At 39.2% G+C, this 16724-nt stretch overlaps 1 protein-coding gene across 1 annotated transcript; it reads right to left on the bottom strand.

The window, feature by feature from the left end:
• Window positions 1-254: 254 nt before the first annotated feature.
• LOC124637437 (UDP-glucose:glycoprotein glucosyltransferase) lies at window positions 255-16003 on the bottom strand. Its single transcript, XM_047173927.1, has 28 exons — window positions 15553-16003; window positions 14953-15206; window positions 13782-13961; window positions 13434-13627; window positions 12883-13087; window positions 12554-12767; window positions 12262-12482; window positions 11944-12153; window positions 11530-11709; window positions 10844-11040; window positions 10113-10228; window positions 9873-10021; window positions 9180-9365; window positions 8721-8899; window positions 8331-8422; window positions 7358-7518; window positions 6733-6872; window positions 6221-6430; window positions 5653-5877; window positions 5151-5324; window positions 4334-4511; window positions 3746-3928; window positions 3453-3556; window positions 2497-2663; window positions 1976-2097; window positions 1619-1759; window positions 1195-1243; window positions 255-1114 (listed from the first exon to the last, which is right to left on the bottom strand). Exons 1-28 carry the CDS (start codon window positions 15866-15868, stop codon window positions 1089-1091), a joined length of 4773 nt encoding a protein of 1590 aa, XP_047029883.1. The 5' UTR covers window positions 15869-16003; the 3' UTR covers window positions 255-1088.
• Window positions 16004-16724: the final 721 nt, after the last annotated feature.

Genomic DNA, 16724 nt, shown 5'->3' with positions numbered 1-16724 from the left:
GTTTTTATGTCTGCTGATTTAATAAAGAAAAAACTTTTTTGTACGTTTGTACCCTTAACATTCCAAAATTCAGAAAAATCGTTCCCTGTTTACAAACTTGACTATTCCCGGGTAGATATAGGTTATATTTTATCCGGTTACGAGAAGAAGAAGGGAGGAAGAGGGTAGGTAGAAGGTACCGCCAGGAGAACTTAGTTGAAATCGCTGGAAACAGCTAGTGATGAATAAATAGGGCTCTAGAATGAAAGTCCATGTTAATGTGACACAAGTTGTTTATTTACAACACTGTTTAGCAATGTCAATTACCAAAACATAGACTGAGCAAAACTGGGAATAAGAAATTTACTATGACCAATCTTCAGAAATCCACTGTACCCATACACAATTCACTAACTTGTGAGATCTCGAGACTGCTATATTAATTTACCTTATACATTAACACAGTAGTTTTCATCACTAACTATACCGAATTTTGGAATCTGTCACTGGTGATAGAAAAATAAACTTTTGCAAACTTAGTGACTTTAACATAAACAAAATCCCTGCACTTATTAACTAAAAATCACATCATTTTTACTTATTTTTAATATCTGGTGGTAAAAACATAGTTTAAGAAAGTGGTAGATGGGACAAAACAGCATAGGTCAGCTATATATAGGTAATTCGTTACGAGTTTTTACAGTTGAAATATAATAATTTTAAACAATTTCCGTTACGAATATTACAATATGGCATCGCAAATTAAATTCGCAGTTTAATATAAATGAAGACGTAATTTAGTACACTTGTTCTACATTACCGTTTTATAAAAATATTTTGGTGGTTATAAAGATCGATTCGACTTATTTTAATCAATAAAATCATAAAAGGAACTTCCAATGTTTTTGTTTCAAATCAATTACATACATAGTTTGTTACAATTATGTGGAAATATATACCTATATAATAAGAATACAAGTAATAATTGAATAGTTCAAGCTACTTTAAACGCTGAACTGTACAGAAAAGTGAGCATTTCTACTTACACATTCACTCGAATCAGCATTCAACAAATTGGAATAAACTAATTATAACAACACTTTAGTTCATCATAACTCAGAGTGCTCCTCGTGTTCTGAAACAAAAACAACTCCCTTTAGTGAATTTGTTTTTTTTTTATTGTGGTTCATAATGAATATTGATTTTATAACTTACTTGACTGACTACCCGTACTACTTTCTTGATGATCAGTGCTTTCGATTTCCTGCAAGAATTTAAATAATATCATAAGAACTATTATTTCAGTGATAGAGATAAAAACTTTCACACTTATTGAGTATTCAAGAACATGGAAAGGAGATAGACGGCTTGCAGCAGAACACCGCTTCACTTATTGGCTTCTGCAATTTCGCTGTGTGTTAACACACAACATCACACATGGAGCCGAATATAACATTTCAGGAGACTATTGTGACCCATTTTCACCGAAAATATGTACGTCAATTTTTATTAGAACAACAGCTGTTTACTTTGAAAATGGAACATGAAAATTGACAGTAAACAGTTGCTTTAAGAGAACTGACATTAATGTTGTCAGTGAAGTTAGGCCTGTGTGCTACATCATTTCTGTGTAAGTCACCTGTTCATGGTCGGCGGCCTGGTACAGCCCGCGTCTCACGCGCGCCTGCAGTCCCTTTATCTCGTCGTCGTACTTGCTCCACTCGGGGACTATGCGCATAGCCGCTGACAACTTCGCTTCTTTCGTCATCGGATTATTGCACTGTGAATAGGTCATTGATTTAATAATGGAAAGCGATCCTTCAGGTCATACAAAAAATACGATCATTGAAGTCTTTTAATCTTTTTGTAAACTGAAAAAGAAGCTTACGTATTTGTACCCAACTGCGTTAAAAGAAGGATTATGTTTTATTTCTCGTATTTATGTATATGCAGTGTTCAGTGTTCAGTCAGGGTGAGGTTATGTGCTATGACTTACCAAATCAATAGTCTTGGCATAAGCCTTAGAGTCGTTGTCGCACCAAGTCTCACACCACAGCCACTCTTGAGGCAGAGACTTAATGGCTACTTGATGGATCATGTTGTTCGGCAAATCTTGATCTGAAACGAAATAATCGATACATCTCTTGCCAAACTAAATTGCAACTCGGAATTGGCCACATGTTCGAATGTTGTTCTACCAGATTTTGCGACGGAAAACGTTAACAAACACCATTAACTTCAAAATATTAGCTTGATCCTACTAAAATTATAAGTTTGTAAATATGTATGATTGTTATTCTTTCACGCAAAAAAGGGCTGGACCGATTTGGAAGAAATTTGGTATGTAGATAGGTGATACACTGGATTAACATATAAGCTACTTTTTATCAACACACCACGCGGGCAAAGCCGCGAGCGGAAGCTAGTAACTTATATATATGTTAGTTTAAGGTATGTATCCATGGGCTATTGATGCCTGATAATAAAGTTTAAATAAATAAATAATCTTTTAGTTACCTAAGTTGGACAAGCTGTTGGGGTCCTGGCTGAGCGCCTGGTACTGCCCGCGGAGCCGGTCCCCGGCGGCGATGCGGCGGAAGCGCTTGAGGTCCACCACGTACAGCGCGCTGATGTGGTAGCTGCGCCCCTGCAGGTGGTTGCGCCAGTAGCCTTGCTTCCAGAACCTGTTGCGGAACATGATAATCATAACCCTTGTAGAAGCAACAGCAACGTAACGAGATATCTTTCAGTTTAAACTGAAATTCTGTACAATACAAAAAAAGCATGTTGGAGCGGATGCAAAATAAATTTATTAGGTTTAAATATATGAAGCAATACGGGGTTTACCCATTTTATCCATTAATGTATCCTACTCTTTTTGTCTTGGGTATGATCAGATATAATGAACTGAGGGTCAGGAGGCAACTTGCACTGGTGACTTATATCTTCAATATAATAAGAGGAAAGATACATAATGCGGATATATTGCGAAGGATTAATCTAGTCGTTCCCGATAGGTATGTGTGTCGTCGTCGTCAGCCACGGTTGCTGGCGGAACCGCGTGCACGAACTAACTTGCTTCGAGAAGCGCCGCTCACGAGAGCACTCCGCACTCTCAACCTCATTGCGGGTGACATTGACATATTCTGTTGCTCTTTGGGTGAATTTACAAAAGCAGCTACCCACAGGATTTGTTATGGTTCTTAACAACAGTGAAATACTTATTTTTAAAAGTATATTTATACATTTTATGTTTGCTACAATATCGCATTGGGTGTAACCTGTAAAGATATTTGTATGTTTGGAGAGTAAATAAATAAATAAAATTGCTTGATTGACTTATAATTTCTAAACGAATACCTCTTATCACATAAATTAACACACGGGACCAAAAAAGTCACTAATAACTTTTACAATAGCTGATATATTACGAGTGAGAATTAGGATAGTTTCAATATGATGTTACGTCTTACCTAAATCCTTCCATCTCTCGTCTACTGTCGCAGAACGGCGTGTACCCGTACGGTGCACCACCCAAGTCCAATTCTACCAACTCTTTCAAGTCCGCACGAACGATCTAAAGCCCGAATAAATAGAAAAATATTAATCAAATGACATAGACTAAATTTCAACGACTACTGCATTCATCTATCAAATCGGTGCACCCATTTGGGTTCAATAATGCCCAAATAGACACCCTTTAGACACAGGTATAACAACACGAAACGGGGAAGGAGGGTTAACATACCCTCAGCAATAAAATTACCTGATCAGCATCAACGAATATGATCTTCTTGACGTGCAGCGGGAACAGCACGTCGAGGAACAGTATCTTGTACCCCCAGATGGTGCGCTGGCGGTCGCGCTGCCGCTGCAGCCACCGCGGCCACTGGTACTGCACCAGCTCGTACTCGAACCCGTACTCTTGCGCCATGTATGGCAGGATGTCCTAAACCAACGTACCAATAGTATCAGATTGTTATTTATTTTTTAGCTGCACAGTTTTGCTGAGCTACTCAGTCCAGGTTTTCGAAAACATTAAAGTCTTATTTCATACACATAGTAGAGGAATGATATATAACAAGAATAGGTTGGGATCTTTTTCTATCGAATTAATAAACACTAACATAATAAAAACTGTGAAATAAAAAAATTACAGTATGCTAAGGGCACTGATGACAGCAGTATGATATTTGTTCCTTTTGGAAAACCTTATGTTCCAGAGCTGTGATAAATAATTTAAAATATCCAGCCCAGCAGATATGAAGAACCATGCAACATTACATTCTTATAATACTACGATAGACGACCAATTTTCGTAGACCATTTCCAATACAGCAAACTGAAGACTTACCTTTAGAGAAGGACTAAGATAGTTCTTAAGAAACCAGAACTTGACGGGTGACTTGGTATGCTTGAGCACAGACAACATCATGATGCGTAGGAAGCGCTCGTACAGATGTCCCGACGCCACCGAGAACACGTTGATGGTCTCGTCTTGTGCCTCTAGCTCCTCTCCACCGCCGAACGAACTGCGAATGCGTATTTATTTATTTAAAACTTTACATTTAGCTGCTGTCGGTTAAACCTAGTTGTAGCTGGTTAAACCTAGGTGTAGCCACTTCAGGCTTTAGCGGTAACATACAAGGTGTTGATTTGCATGTGTGCCATACTTCAGGAGGAGGACAAAAAATACGTAAATGATCGATTGGAATTACAGTAGACGGGAAATAGCTAATATGCACTGCTTTTTTTGTCATTTTAATGTCGTAGTATTTCAGAAGTAATCCAATTTTATGAATGAAATTTATGAATAATCGTTGCATATGCTTTGTGTTTGCGTTTGTGTGAGGGCGCAGCAGCAGTTTTAAGGCCAGTAACACACGCGTCAAGTTTAAATACGGCTAGATGGCATTGACGAAATTCCGAAAAAAAAAATTAAAAAAAATTACGTACCAATTTTTTTGTTGATTTGGGTCGAGAATCCTTGAATATGGCACGGATGCAAATCAACAGCTTGTATACCTATATATTTTAGTATTTTTTTACCAACTGAAATGGCGCACAAAAAGTGGCCAAACTATTTCGATACCAAGTTATAGGTACTTTTAAATTTATTTAAAACATCTGCACATAGGGAACTGTTAAAAAATATTTTAAGCTTTACTCACCTAGCAATAGAGTTCCAAATCCCGCCAGCGTTCTTGTCATCGTTCTCGACGAGCAGGTCAAGGTGTTGCTTGTCGGGCTTCTTGCTGACTCGCAGCTTGATCACGTGGCTTCGGAACGAACTCATTAGCACCTGGATATCTTCGCTGTCTGCTGGGGTGTCTGTATTTTCGTGGCTATGGGGAAATATGATATTTTTTTTGTAGAAATTATAGAGTATTCAATTTTTAATAAAAAACGGTTTACTTTTATTTAGCTTCTGCTAGCGGTTTCACCCGCGTCCCGAGATAAAAGCATCCCGAAGCCGGATGCTTCCCAGTCTAAGCTACCTCCCCTCTAATTTTCAGCAGCCTAATCGGTCCGGGCGTTTACGCGTGGTGGCGTGACCAAGAGATATAGGGATTCATTTCTATAAACATATACATGTAGATTATAAAACTCTGCTAGCTGAGAACAACCACACCGATTTACCAAAAGAGACCATTCAACGCCCAACTAACTTACCCAACAATCTCATAGATATCATCAGATCTTCCAGGCCTGAGCCTGAGCAGCCATGCCCCCGGGTTGGCCTTGAGCTGGAAGTAGCCGAGGTTGGCCATGACGATGGTGTCCATGCGCTCGGGGCGGTCGCGGGTGCCCAGCACTAATTGCAGACCACGCGGCGGCGTGCCCAGCGTCGTGTCCCACGCGTGGCCTTCTAGGAGGAGGTATTCTAGCTCGAATTCGCTGAGGAAATAAAGTAATTCTTATGGCTTATCATGGTAGTTAATGAAGAGTTATGTAATTTAATATTTATTCTAATTATGTAAAGCGAAATCGAGCTGAATTATTTTACATCAATTTGATATATTTTCAGTCAATATATACAATTCATAAAAACATTATTTATAAGTACTGAAAGAAATAGACGAATTTTATTAATTAGACGATTAGCTCAAAACTTCAGAATTATTTTCTTATATTAAAAGAAAAAAAAACAATTAATATAACACACACACAGATACACAGTGTCCAGCTGTGATTTAAATCAGTCACATATGTAAAAAATCCCATTAAAACAAATCCTCACCTATGTACTAGCGTGTCGACATCAGCCAGGCGTATATTGTCGAGGTCGTATACGGACTTGACGCACTCGACGAGCCAGTTGGGCGGCGTCCGCAGCTCCATGCTCAGCAGCGGCGCGTGCGGCAGCCGCGCGAACCGCGCCAGCGCCCCGCCAGTAGCCGCACCTTGAGCTGTGAACTGTAGCTCCGGCTCCAACACGTAGCGGTAGAAACTAAATAAATAAAAAAGTAAATTGTTGTGGACAACGGTGTGGGTTACTATGTTTGTTAATTTAAGGATTTTGGTTGTACCCTGTAATATGTAATTGTTTTTGTCCCTAATAAATAAATAAATTGTTGATCAACTTCATTGGTACAGCCGCACTTGGGCTATACCTAACTTTAGCCGGCTTGAAAATAGTAGAGAACGTTATTGCTTATCGATAAATTTGTAGACATTTTATCATCTTCAAATTGTAAGAAATTAATGACTATTTAATAATAACTATAACCATGTATTAATTGTGAGGTTTACCTCTTGAGCGGCATGTCGGAGTTCTTGTCCTGCGGGTTGAGGAACAGCTTGATGCGGCAGTTGACGACGCGCCGCAGCACCAGCAGCAGCGGCGCTAGGCGCTGCGCCGCCGTCGACGCCGGGTCTAGCACTGCTACTATCTAAATAAACAAATAAATATATGTATATAGGGACACCTTTTCATACTACAGCACAGTCAGATAGCCTCACGGTATGTTATTATTATGTACCTTATATTATGGGTGCAACACTAAAAACGTACAGAAAACCTCTATATTTTTGGCTGAATTAAAAGTGAATGCTTGATTAGGGGGATTCTATTAAGCAGAGATACCTGTACTACCTAGATTGGGCTGGTAATTTATACTACGAAAATATGTTTCGTAATACAGGAGTAATAGTTCTGTTAAACACAATTGCTCATTAGTAGCCAAATTGTGAAGGATAAAGTAATGAAACCACTCGTTGTTTAGTTCCTGTATGATGAGAGAGAGATTATGTCGTCCAACATAAAATATTATAAAAATCATCAGAAATGTACAGGCTCATTTTTTGTCCTATAGCAGTACAGCAAATATGTATAAATTGTATGTTAATTCCCAATATTAAGGGCACCACTACTGACCTCGACAGCGGCCTCGTCGTCCCTGAGCGGCGGCAGGTCTACGAGCGAGTGCTCGGTGCGGAGCCCCGGCGGCAGCGCCGTGCGCACGCGCGGGCTGCGCGCCGCCACCACGCTCACCACCTTCAGCCGCTCCGAGCTGTCCAGCTGCTTGCTGTCCACGTCTGAACATTCACCAAGGAGGAAGGAAAGATGAGCGGAGATGTAATAAGGCAGGTACGTCAGACTTCTTCTTGTAGGTCAAGCAATAGACGGTAAGCGTGACCAAAACAATCAAATGCTATTAAACTAACGAGGCTTTCGGGTTCCTTGATTTGACGCATTTTTCAAAGATTGGTCGTGATTGATTGGTGACTTGGTTTTAAAAAAGCGAGCAGGATCATTTGAGGGAGGAGCCAGTAACGTTCCTCGTACACTCGCATTTCTTAGGGTGCGTCCACATCTGGCGAATGTGCCGCGAATGTGCAGCTCGCGAGTCGTTTGCGACCTGCCCGCGAGCTGCGCGCGTGCATTTTTGTTCGTGCGCCGCTTCTGCGCCCTACGCGCTAGACCTAAGCGCCGCACGCGATCAGCGCGCAGGCGGCGCGCGTCGTCTGACATCTTCTACTGGCTCAGTACTATCTGAGCCAGTATACGGAACTGTAAGGGCGAGAACTGAGTGCGCGCAGATCGCGCGCTCTATACGAGCCTTGCATGAGTTGCGCTAAAGAGGCACACCAAACTATCGCAGTGACTGCACGCGCGCAGCTCGCAGACAGCTCGCAATCGGCTCGCGTGCTGCGCATTCGCGGCACATTCGCCAGATGTGGACGCACCCTTAAGAGATTTTGCGTTATGTCACCTCCGGTAGTCATTTTGTACTTCATGCGACATTCCAAACTCAATAACTTCACCCACACACTCATTATCTTTAACTAACAACACTACAATCATGGATCTAATCATGTGTTTCAAAAGTACAGTAAGAAGTTCTTACCATCATCATCGTCTTCGTTATCTAAATCTTTCGACTTCTTCTTGCTGTCCAGTGCTTCTGATAGCTTGTCAGCGTACATTTGGTTGCTGTACCTAAAATAACAATTAAACATGTTGGATTTCTTAAACAGTACATTTTATTCAAACTCTATACTAGTCGTTTTCCCGCGGTTTCACCCGCGTACCGTGGGAACTACTGCCCGTACCGGGATAAAATATAGCCAATGGCACTCAGGAACATTGTAGCTATCTATCAGTGAAAGAATTTTGGAAATCCAAAAAGCGGTTCCAAAGATTACCCCCTACAAAAAAACTTACAGATTTTACGTCTTTATAATATTAGTATAGATGAAACATTTGAGCCTTCTATTAAAATCAACAAGTAAGTTACCTCTCGAGCAGTTGAAAATCGTCAAGCGTGAACTGTTCATGCTGATGCAGCGGGCCGATGAGGCGTGCGTTGTAGACGAGTGCGCGGGCGGCGGCTCGCAGGCGCAGGCTGCGCGCGCACAGCACGCGGGACGCCTTCAGCACCCACTCGTACTTGTTCAGTGCCGGGACCATCTCCGGCTGGAGGAACGACATTTAAAAACAATCTGATTGGTCTTCTCTTTTATCTAGTGAGAAGCAGATTTAATCGGCCGCTTATGTGGAATTATAATAACGACTGCTGCTTTAGCTGCCCTCCCAGGCACTTTAGATTCCGGCTCCCTTGTGAAAGTTTCTAAAACCCAACCCGAGACCTTGTGCACCGCAGTTGCGCTATGCGACTTCTAGACCAACGAGGCCGTCGCTTGGCCAAATCTCTTGTATAACACAATTCAAAAATCGAATTAAAGTGTGAACTTACCAATATATCGCAGGTCTGTGTCTCATGGCAGCCCTCATCATCCAACAGCTTCGTCATGTAGGCCGTGGCCTCAGCTGGTCCCAGTGTGGTGAGAGCCGCCAACGCCACTTTATTCAGAGATTGATCCACATTGGACGAACCGTCCACGTTCGGAATAAACGCCACGCGCACACCACGAGAGTCTTTCTGTTATCAATTACATAAGAATGAAGAATTTGTTTAAAAATAATCATAATTCGAAAACTGCAATAAAAAAAAAATATAAGTTTTATACAGGAATGAATTTTATCCAGTGCGCAAACTTTATCAACTTATAGTTAAATAAGTTTTATAGATACGTATATTTTCATTTTGTCGTGTTTTAGTACAAAAAAGAAAAGTTATTGATATCGAATTTTTTTTTACTGATGATGCAGATATGTTCTGTTAATGATTCTGGACCACCAGTTTTTTTTGTGCACTGCTTAAAATTCATTCCTGTATTATGGTCATGATTAAGACATAAAACATATCTATATGGACATAAAAGAAGGTTAATTATAAGACATATAACTCAAGAATGTCTGAACCGATTAAGTTGTGGGGAGGAGGTAGCTTAGAGGACATAGTTTTTGTCACCATCCAGCTACGGGAAACAGTTACCTCGGGACGCGGTTGAAACAGCGGAGGGAAGCTAGCTAAAATTATATTTACCATGAAGGCCAAAGCATTCTTCAGTAGGTCCCTGGACTCCTTATTGTTAAGATCGCCGGCTACCCAAATAGTTTGAGTGTACTTCTCAACCTTGCCAGATTTTGTGAAATATTTCAGCAATGGTAATGCAGTTGCCAGCGCGTCTCGTCCTAAGTGATTAAAAATAATATTCAAATTCTAGGTGGTATTAAAAACATGGATACCAAAAGCTACATAGGATATCCAAGCTTTAATACTGACCTGTTAAATGCATAAGTTTATGTATTTTATCTTCAGCAAATAAGTCGTTGGAAGATGGAACTCCTGTCAAATCCAAGTACTGTGATGGTTCTGAACCCAAAATTCGGCGGTTCAGTCTGCGGGAAAGAATTAACATAATTAACCTTCTGATTCATGAAGATATATTATTAGGGCATTTGTCAAACCCGTTAATATTTTTAGCAAACAAACAAGTATATCAAAACCATATTGTTTCAGGGACCGTGTTATTGGTGTCTTACTGGCATAAATCTCAAACAATATTAACTGGAGTGGTGCAGTTGCATGGTGGTTAAAGTTTCGAATTACTCATACTCAACACTTGAAATTCATCGCTGTATTACATAGAAGAGAGATAGTAGAAAACATTAAACGTGGTTTGTGAAAAATGTGCATAATTAGCGAGTTTCCTTAAAGTTGACATATCATTTAAGATACCTCCAAAATTTACCAGTGATGGTCTCCAAATGAGACTTATATTCCCGGTATTGAGGGTTCGTCATATGTGATGAATATTCCTTATAGCTGCGTAGGTACGTACAAACTACATCAATATATAGAACTGGGCAACTTGTTAATTGATTTTAATTTTTTTCAATGATAACAATGTCAATTACAATTTCACATTAAAAATATTGTTTATAATTAAAACAGTTTTTGTTTCCTTAGGCAGCATCAATTTTATCCGACTCGTCACAGTAATGCCAACATACCTGGGCATAATATGCGGCTGCTTCATCAGGTAGTCGAGAGCATCGTCCGAGTCGGACAGCTCGCCTCTGAAGACGGCGCGCTGCAGGCGGCCCGTGTGACGTGACAGCGCAGTTACCAGCGCCTCTTCGAGCAATTCTACCGATCCTGTGACTGGCGAGTTGCCTTCCTCGACTAGTGGTACGCCGTTTATTAGTACCTGTGAAATTGTTTTTATGATTTTAAAATAGGTTTAACTTGACTGGCTATAATATCGGGTTGGAATTCTATTTCTTACTTCATTTATTTATTTATGTAACATGGAAGACTTACAGCTAAAATAACTAGGAAAAACACAAGTTTAGTTAACAGGGAGCCAATGACAAGTTTCACTTATAGCAATAGTGTAACAATTGTAAAAAAATGAGCATAGGTTTTATAAAATAAAATGTGTAACTTATTGCCAACCAGTAAGTGGCTAAAAAAAAAACAGGAAAAAGTTAACCTACTTACCAAATATGTCAACTGTAAATATATACATATAACAATAAATAATGTAAATATATACTTATAACAGTAGGTATGGACTTTTTTGTATGGAGTGATTTATCTGTTACGTAGTAACTATTATATAATCTGTGTTAATACTTTTAAGCCATTTTGTTTTAGTTTCAAGAATATCTAACAATATTTAGAAGAAATAACATACCTGAGGATACTTGTTGGTGCCAATTTTCGAAACAAACTCATCAGACAGTTGCCTTCCAAAGTTATACTCAGAGTCCTCAGAGAGAATCTCATCGATATCAGATTTGAAACTTATGTACTTGTTCAGTTGTTTCTTCACAAATTCTATCGACAGCTTTTCGTCTTGAGGCGGGTTCAACAGCTAAAAAAATGCAAATTACATTAATGCTAGGTAAGAAAAAAAATATGCAAAAAATGTTTTGAAAATCACTGAGATATTGATATGTGCTTTATTAGGTACACCAACATATTATACATTTTTGATCTTAGAACTAATTAAAGTAAGTGACATAATTTTGTTATCACTAAGAACAATCTCTTTCAGACAACTTTAAGATAGATTGAGACGAGAAGGCAAATATACGGTTTTACTGACCTGTGTGAGGAAATAGTAAGCTTCCTTGTTAGAGTTCTTTTCTTGCGCCACGTAGTTGAAGGCAGACCGTACGGCGGCCTCGAGGGCGGGGTTGTCAGAGCTGGGCGCGAGTACGAGACCCACACGTACCGGGGTCGCATGCTTGAGAAGTGTCTCACCCAGCTTTAGAGGCGGCCCAGATACGACGGACGTCGGGTCCACCACTATGACCTGATCATAAAATTGCACTTAATTTGTATTTGCAAAAGGCATACATCTTATCTATATAGTTTTTGCAGTTATTTTTATGTCGTTTTCGGCATATTTTTAAGCACTTACGTAATTGTAAATATTTCTCCTCAAGTTCCTCAGCATGCCTGGGTAAGTAGGCCGCAGTAGTTCCATATAAGAGGAGGGCCAGCGTCTATAGCGCTCATCTGACTCCAAGTCGTTCAGCCACGTGATGGACGTGTCGCGGATGTCCAGACCGTACTCCTCCCATGTGTACGTCTCACCAAGCTCCAGAGACATAAGCTTATTAATCAGCTTTTTGGACAAACCTATGACAAAAAAAGTATTAATACAAACTGATATTATGATAAATAGATTCAATTTGTGACTTCCGACATACCAAGTGCATGTAATGTATTCATGGGTCCAATATCTTCCTTGAGGGCGGCTAACAACGCCATCACATCGACTTCCTCGGCGTCATACTGCGCACCCGACACGAGTAGCAGTGGTTCAGCTGGACGTAGACCCAAGGAAGACGCCCAAAGGTCTTGATTGTATAATACCTCTTCTCGGAAAGAACGAGGGACATTCACGTGGATAAGGGATTTAGTCTAAAGCAAAGGAAAAAGAGGTTTACGTTCAGTGATGTTTTCATCTTTAGCTATGACTGTGTTGATCTTTTATATATATTTTTTAATGATTTTGGACTTTATTATTGTCATTTACCTGCATAGGAAAGTTTTGAGCAATGGACGTGAGCACTTTGAGCGACTCGTCCCCTCCAGCGTCGTTGGCATCGACAACGGCCACTGCGGCCTGCATGCTCAGAGCTTGCATCTGCCACACTTTTAGAGGAGCCAGCTCCTCGTTAGACTCAGATAAGTGTCGGCGGAAACGTTCCAGAGGTGATCGCAGACCAGGGAACAAATTCCTGTATAAAAGAGTAATTCAGTTATAAAAAGCAGTAAGAAAAAAATGTCTAAATCATCATCCTCCGAGCCTTTTTCCCAATCATGTTGGGGTTGGCTTCCAGTCTAACCGGATTCAGCTGAGTACCAGTGCTTTACAAGAAGCGACTGCCTATCTGACCTCCACAACCCAGTTACCCGGGCAACCCGATACCCCTTGGTTAGACTGGTGTCAGACTTACTGGCTACTGACTACCCGTAACGACTGCCAAGGATGTTCAATGACAGTCGGGACCTACAGTTTAACGTGCCATCCGAAACAGAGTCAATGGTGTGAAAATGTCTAAATCTAAAACAATAATTACGTACTTGAGCCTTCCAAAATTAAATCCATCAATTTGGTTCTGTGGATCATTCTCGTCTTCTTCCTCAGACAATTGAGCATTTGTGTCTCCATCATCAGCTTCTTTTGGTGTAGAGTCATCCTGACTCTTATACTCTGTGCTTTTCAGTTGTAATTCCACGCCATAGCCTGATAGACGTAATTTCGGCTTGCCTCGGGGCTAGAGGACCAAAAAAGATTTAATGTGTAAAATGAAAAATGTTACAGGAAATTATTGCACTTATTTATGTCTCTACCTCAATAAAATTTACATGTGGAGCATTTCATGGACAATTTCAAAGCAGATCAAATATAAAGTTATCAAAAATATTTACCTTAACATTCCACCGCACTACATAGTTGATGGCACCTGAGTCTGCATATCCAGAGAGTATCTTGTGCTTTGCAGTGAAGTCTTTCATTCCAAGCTCTCCATACAATATGGCAGTGAGGCTCTTATTGTCACTGCTTGGATATGAGTGGTCTAACAGATATGTCTCCAACTTATGCTCTTCCTAATTAAAAATAGAAAAGATAATTATTTTTTGCTTCACTACATAGTATAAAACAAAGTCGCTTTTTCTGTCCCTATGTCCCTTTGTACGCTTAAATTTTTAAAACTACGCAACCGATTTTCATGTGTGTTTTTTTTTAAATAGATAGAATGATTAAAGAGGAAGGTTTATATGTATAATAACATACATTAATAAAATATTTCCTGCACGCCTTGTTTCTAGTGACAACCACAGTTGCACTGACAGGGGCTTCAACAAAAGTAGTTCCTAACCAAGTTTTGCAAAAACTTTTCAATTTCAGAATAGTATGGCATGGCCTATCTCAACCTATATAAAACACAAATTATTATTGTACATGATAGTGTAGTAGTAGTAACCTGGCCTTGAGTATTACAGTAATCTTTCTTACAATATTTTTACAGTAATCACCTTGAAGTGATGCTATCAAAGTGTGCATTTTCCATGCTTCATATGTAGTAAGATTTAGCACAATACTTCTATGTGATACTGTTGTTATAATAAAAGCTTTTAACTTCCAGATTATAAAACTGGGCACACATGAACTCATCACAAACTTTTGAATAGGCATCCCCATTAAAGGTGTACACGGAAAACTTCTTGTATAAGGAGATCAGCCAGCTGCGCAGGCCATGTACACAAGCATTTGCGCAGACACAAGTGCACTTAATATTTAGTTATTTTAATGTCCCTAAACAATGTTTTATGAGTAATAACTGAGTTTGTATTAAAATACTTTATGTATTGTATATGTGTAGGAACATTGTTACTAGAAACCATCAGTAATAAACTAACAACATGAAACATTTCAAGGCTGATTTCTATAATTTAGGTAATTGTAACTCCACACATGCATAGAAATACACTTAACAGAATACTAATAACCAGATTAAGGGAAACCATACTATTCAGAAATAATACTCTATCTCTATATAACGGACAAAATATGATTTTTAAAGAGAGTTATACTTGCCACATCATACTGGTTGTAGGACTTCAGAACATCTCTTAAAGCATCATTATCACATATTTTCCTTGAAGCTATTGACACAAACGTATCACATGCAACCTCTTTTGCTCCACTTTGTGTGGCAATCTGATCAAACATTCTGACAGTAGGTGAAGTGAGATGCATTGAGAGAGCCAGTTTGGCCATCCGCAGCTGTGCTGGTGCCAGCAGTGAACTGGCAACACCAATACAAGCATCATACACCTGCTTGTCAGTTTCTGAAAATGTCCATAAATTATCACATTATTTAAGACTTTTACTTTAAATTTCTTTTGAATAAATTATGACAAAACATTCACACAGAGGCTATTATCGTGTGGTTTCATCTGCTTCCCATATAATGCACCCTGATGAAAGTAGCCAACAATCTTCCTCAATAAATAGTTTATCTAACACTGTAAGATTTTTCAGCCTCGTAGGATACATGAATAGATTTTTGTATGCAAACATGGTCTATGTTAAGCACATTTTTAAATGCTGTATCACACAAACCATGCTGCTTCTATTCTCAGATTATACATTGTTCAGTAGGTATAAAGACTATTGTTTTTGTTATGCACTCACCGAGGGTGTCCAGGCTAGTTTTTAATGAATTTATCCCATCGAAGAATGACCAGAACAGGTCTGTACTTTCGCCTGCCAGATATTCCGCGAGCTCCAGGACTATTGGAGTAGCTTCCCATTTTGCACTTACAAAAGAAGTTACAGATTTGGACTTCTTTTCATAAGGTTTCGAAGTATCATCACATGAAACCGAAGCCACTAATACGCAAGCTATTATACATAAGGAAATTCTGAAGCCGGTAGCTCTCATCGTTCTTAAAATGCTTCTACGAGTAATTAAAGAATTCCTTAATTTAATTATGTACAAGTGCCACATTTACACACAACTTTATAAGTGGTCATACTTTCCAAGTTGCTTTAGGTGAGTTATAGAAAACTTCATAGATTTCGGATATTAAAACTCATCCTAAAGAGACAACACAACCAGACAAGCACCAATGACAGCTGGACACGGCGTAATTGACAGCGGTTCTCATGTACCCATAGACATAATATTAGTAAACAGGACTGCGCATATAAACCCAAAAAACGAGCCGAGTGAAACAGTTAGTACGGAGGCTGTCTGTCCCTTTCTAATAGGGTGACTATGAGATTAAGCTATGTGAGACAAATCCGAATTTGCTAAGATTATTAAACACAGATTGGTATTGAAGTTTTAACTTACGCAGTTTGTGCCCTTAAGATATTAATAAAGGCTTTTAATAATTAGCGGGAATTAGCAGTATAAAAGCAGGAAGATTCGAAGTGAAGACTGTTTTTTTTGTATTTCTACTTCATATAGACTGCTGAGCCATTTATGTCGCCTTTTTTCTTTTTTTGGGAAGCTATAACAATAGTACAACAGTTTTAAAATCCATCACCCATATTTTGACTCGTTACAAGAATTCATGGGCACCCTAGTTGTTTGGTTTACGAAAATGTTATTATTAGCTTACCTGTGGAACGATATATTGCAACCACCATAGGATTCACTTTTACAAGTATAAACGCAACACTTTTTCACCATTTAAATAGTTTAAATTGATTTAATACAAAAAATATAAACAAAATTTTAAATGCTGATTACGCGCCAAGAATGTTCAGGGTTACCGCTAGAAAAAAAATAAAAATTTATGTTGTTTATGTTTTAATAATAAATACGAATAAATTAATGCGATTGTTATTAATATGTT

Source organism: Helicoverpa zea, chromosome 2, assembly GCF_022581195.2.
Source record: "Helicoverpa zea isolate HzStark_Cry1AcR chromosome 2, ilHelZeax1.1, whole genome shotgun sequence".
NCBI classification, from domain to species: Eukaryota; Metazoa; Arthropoda; class Insecta; order Lepidoptera; family Noctuidae; genus Helicoverpa; species Helicoverpa zea.
This window is presented reverse-complemented; position numbering and strand designations above follow the sequence as displayed.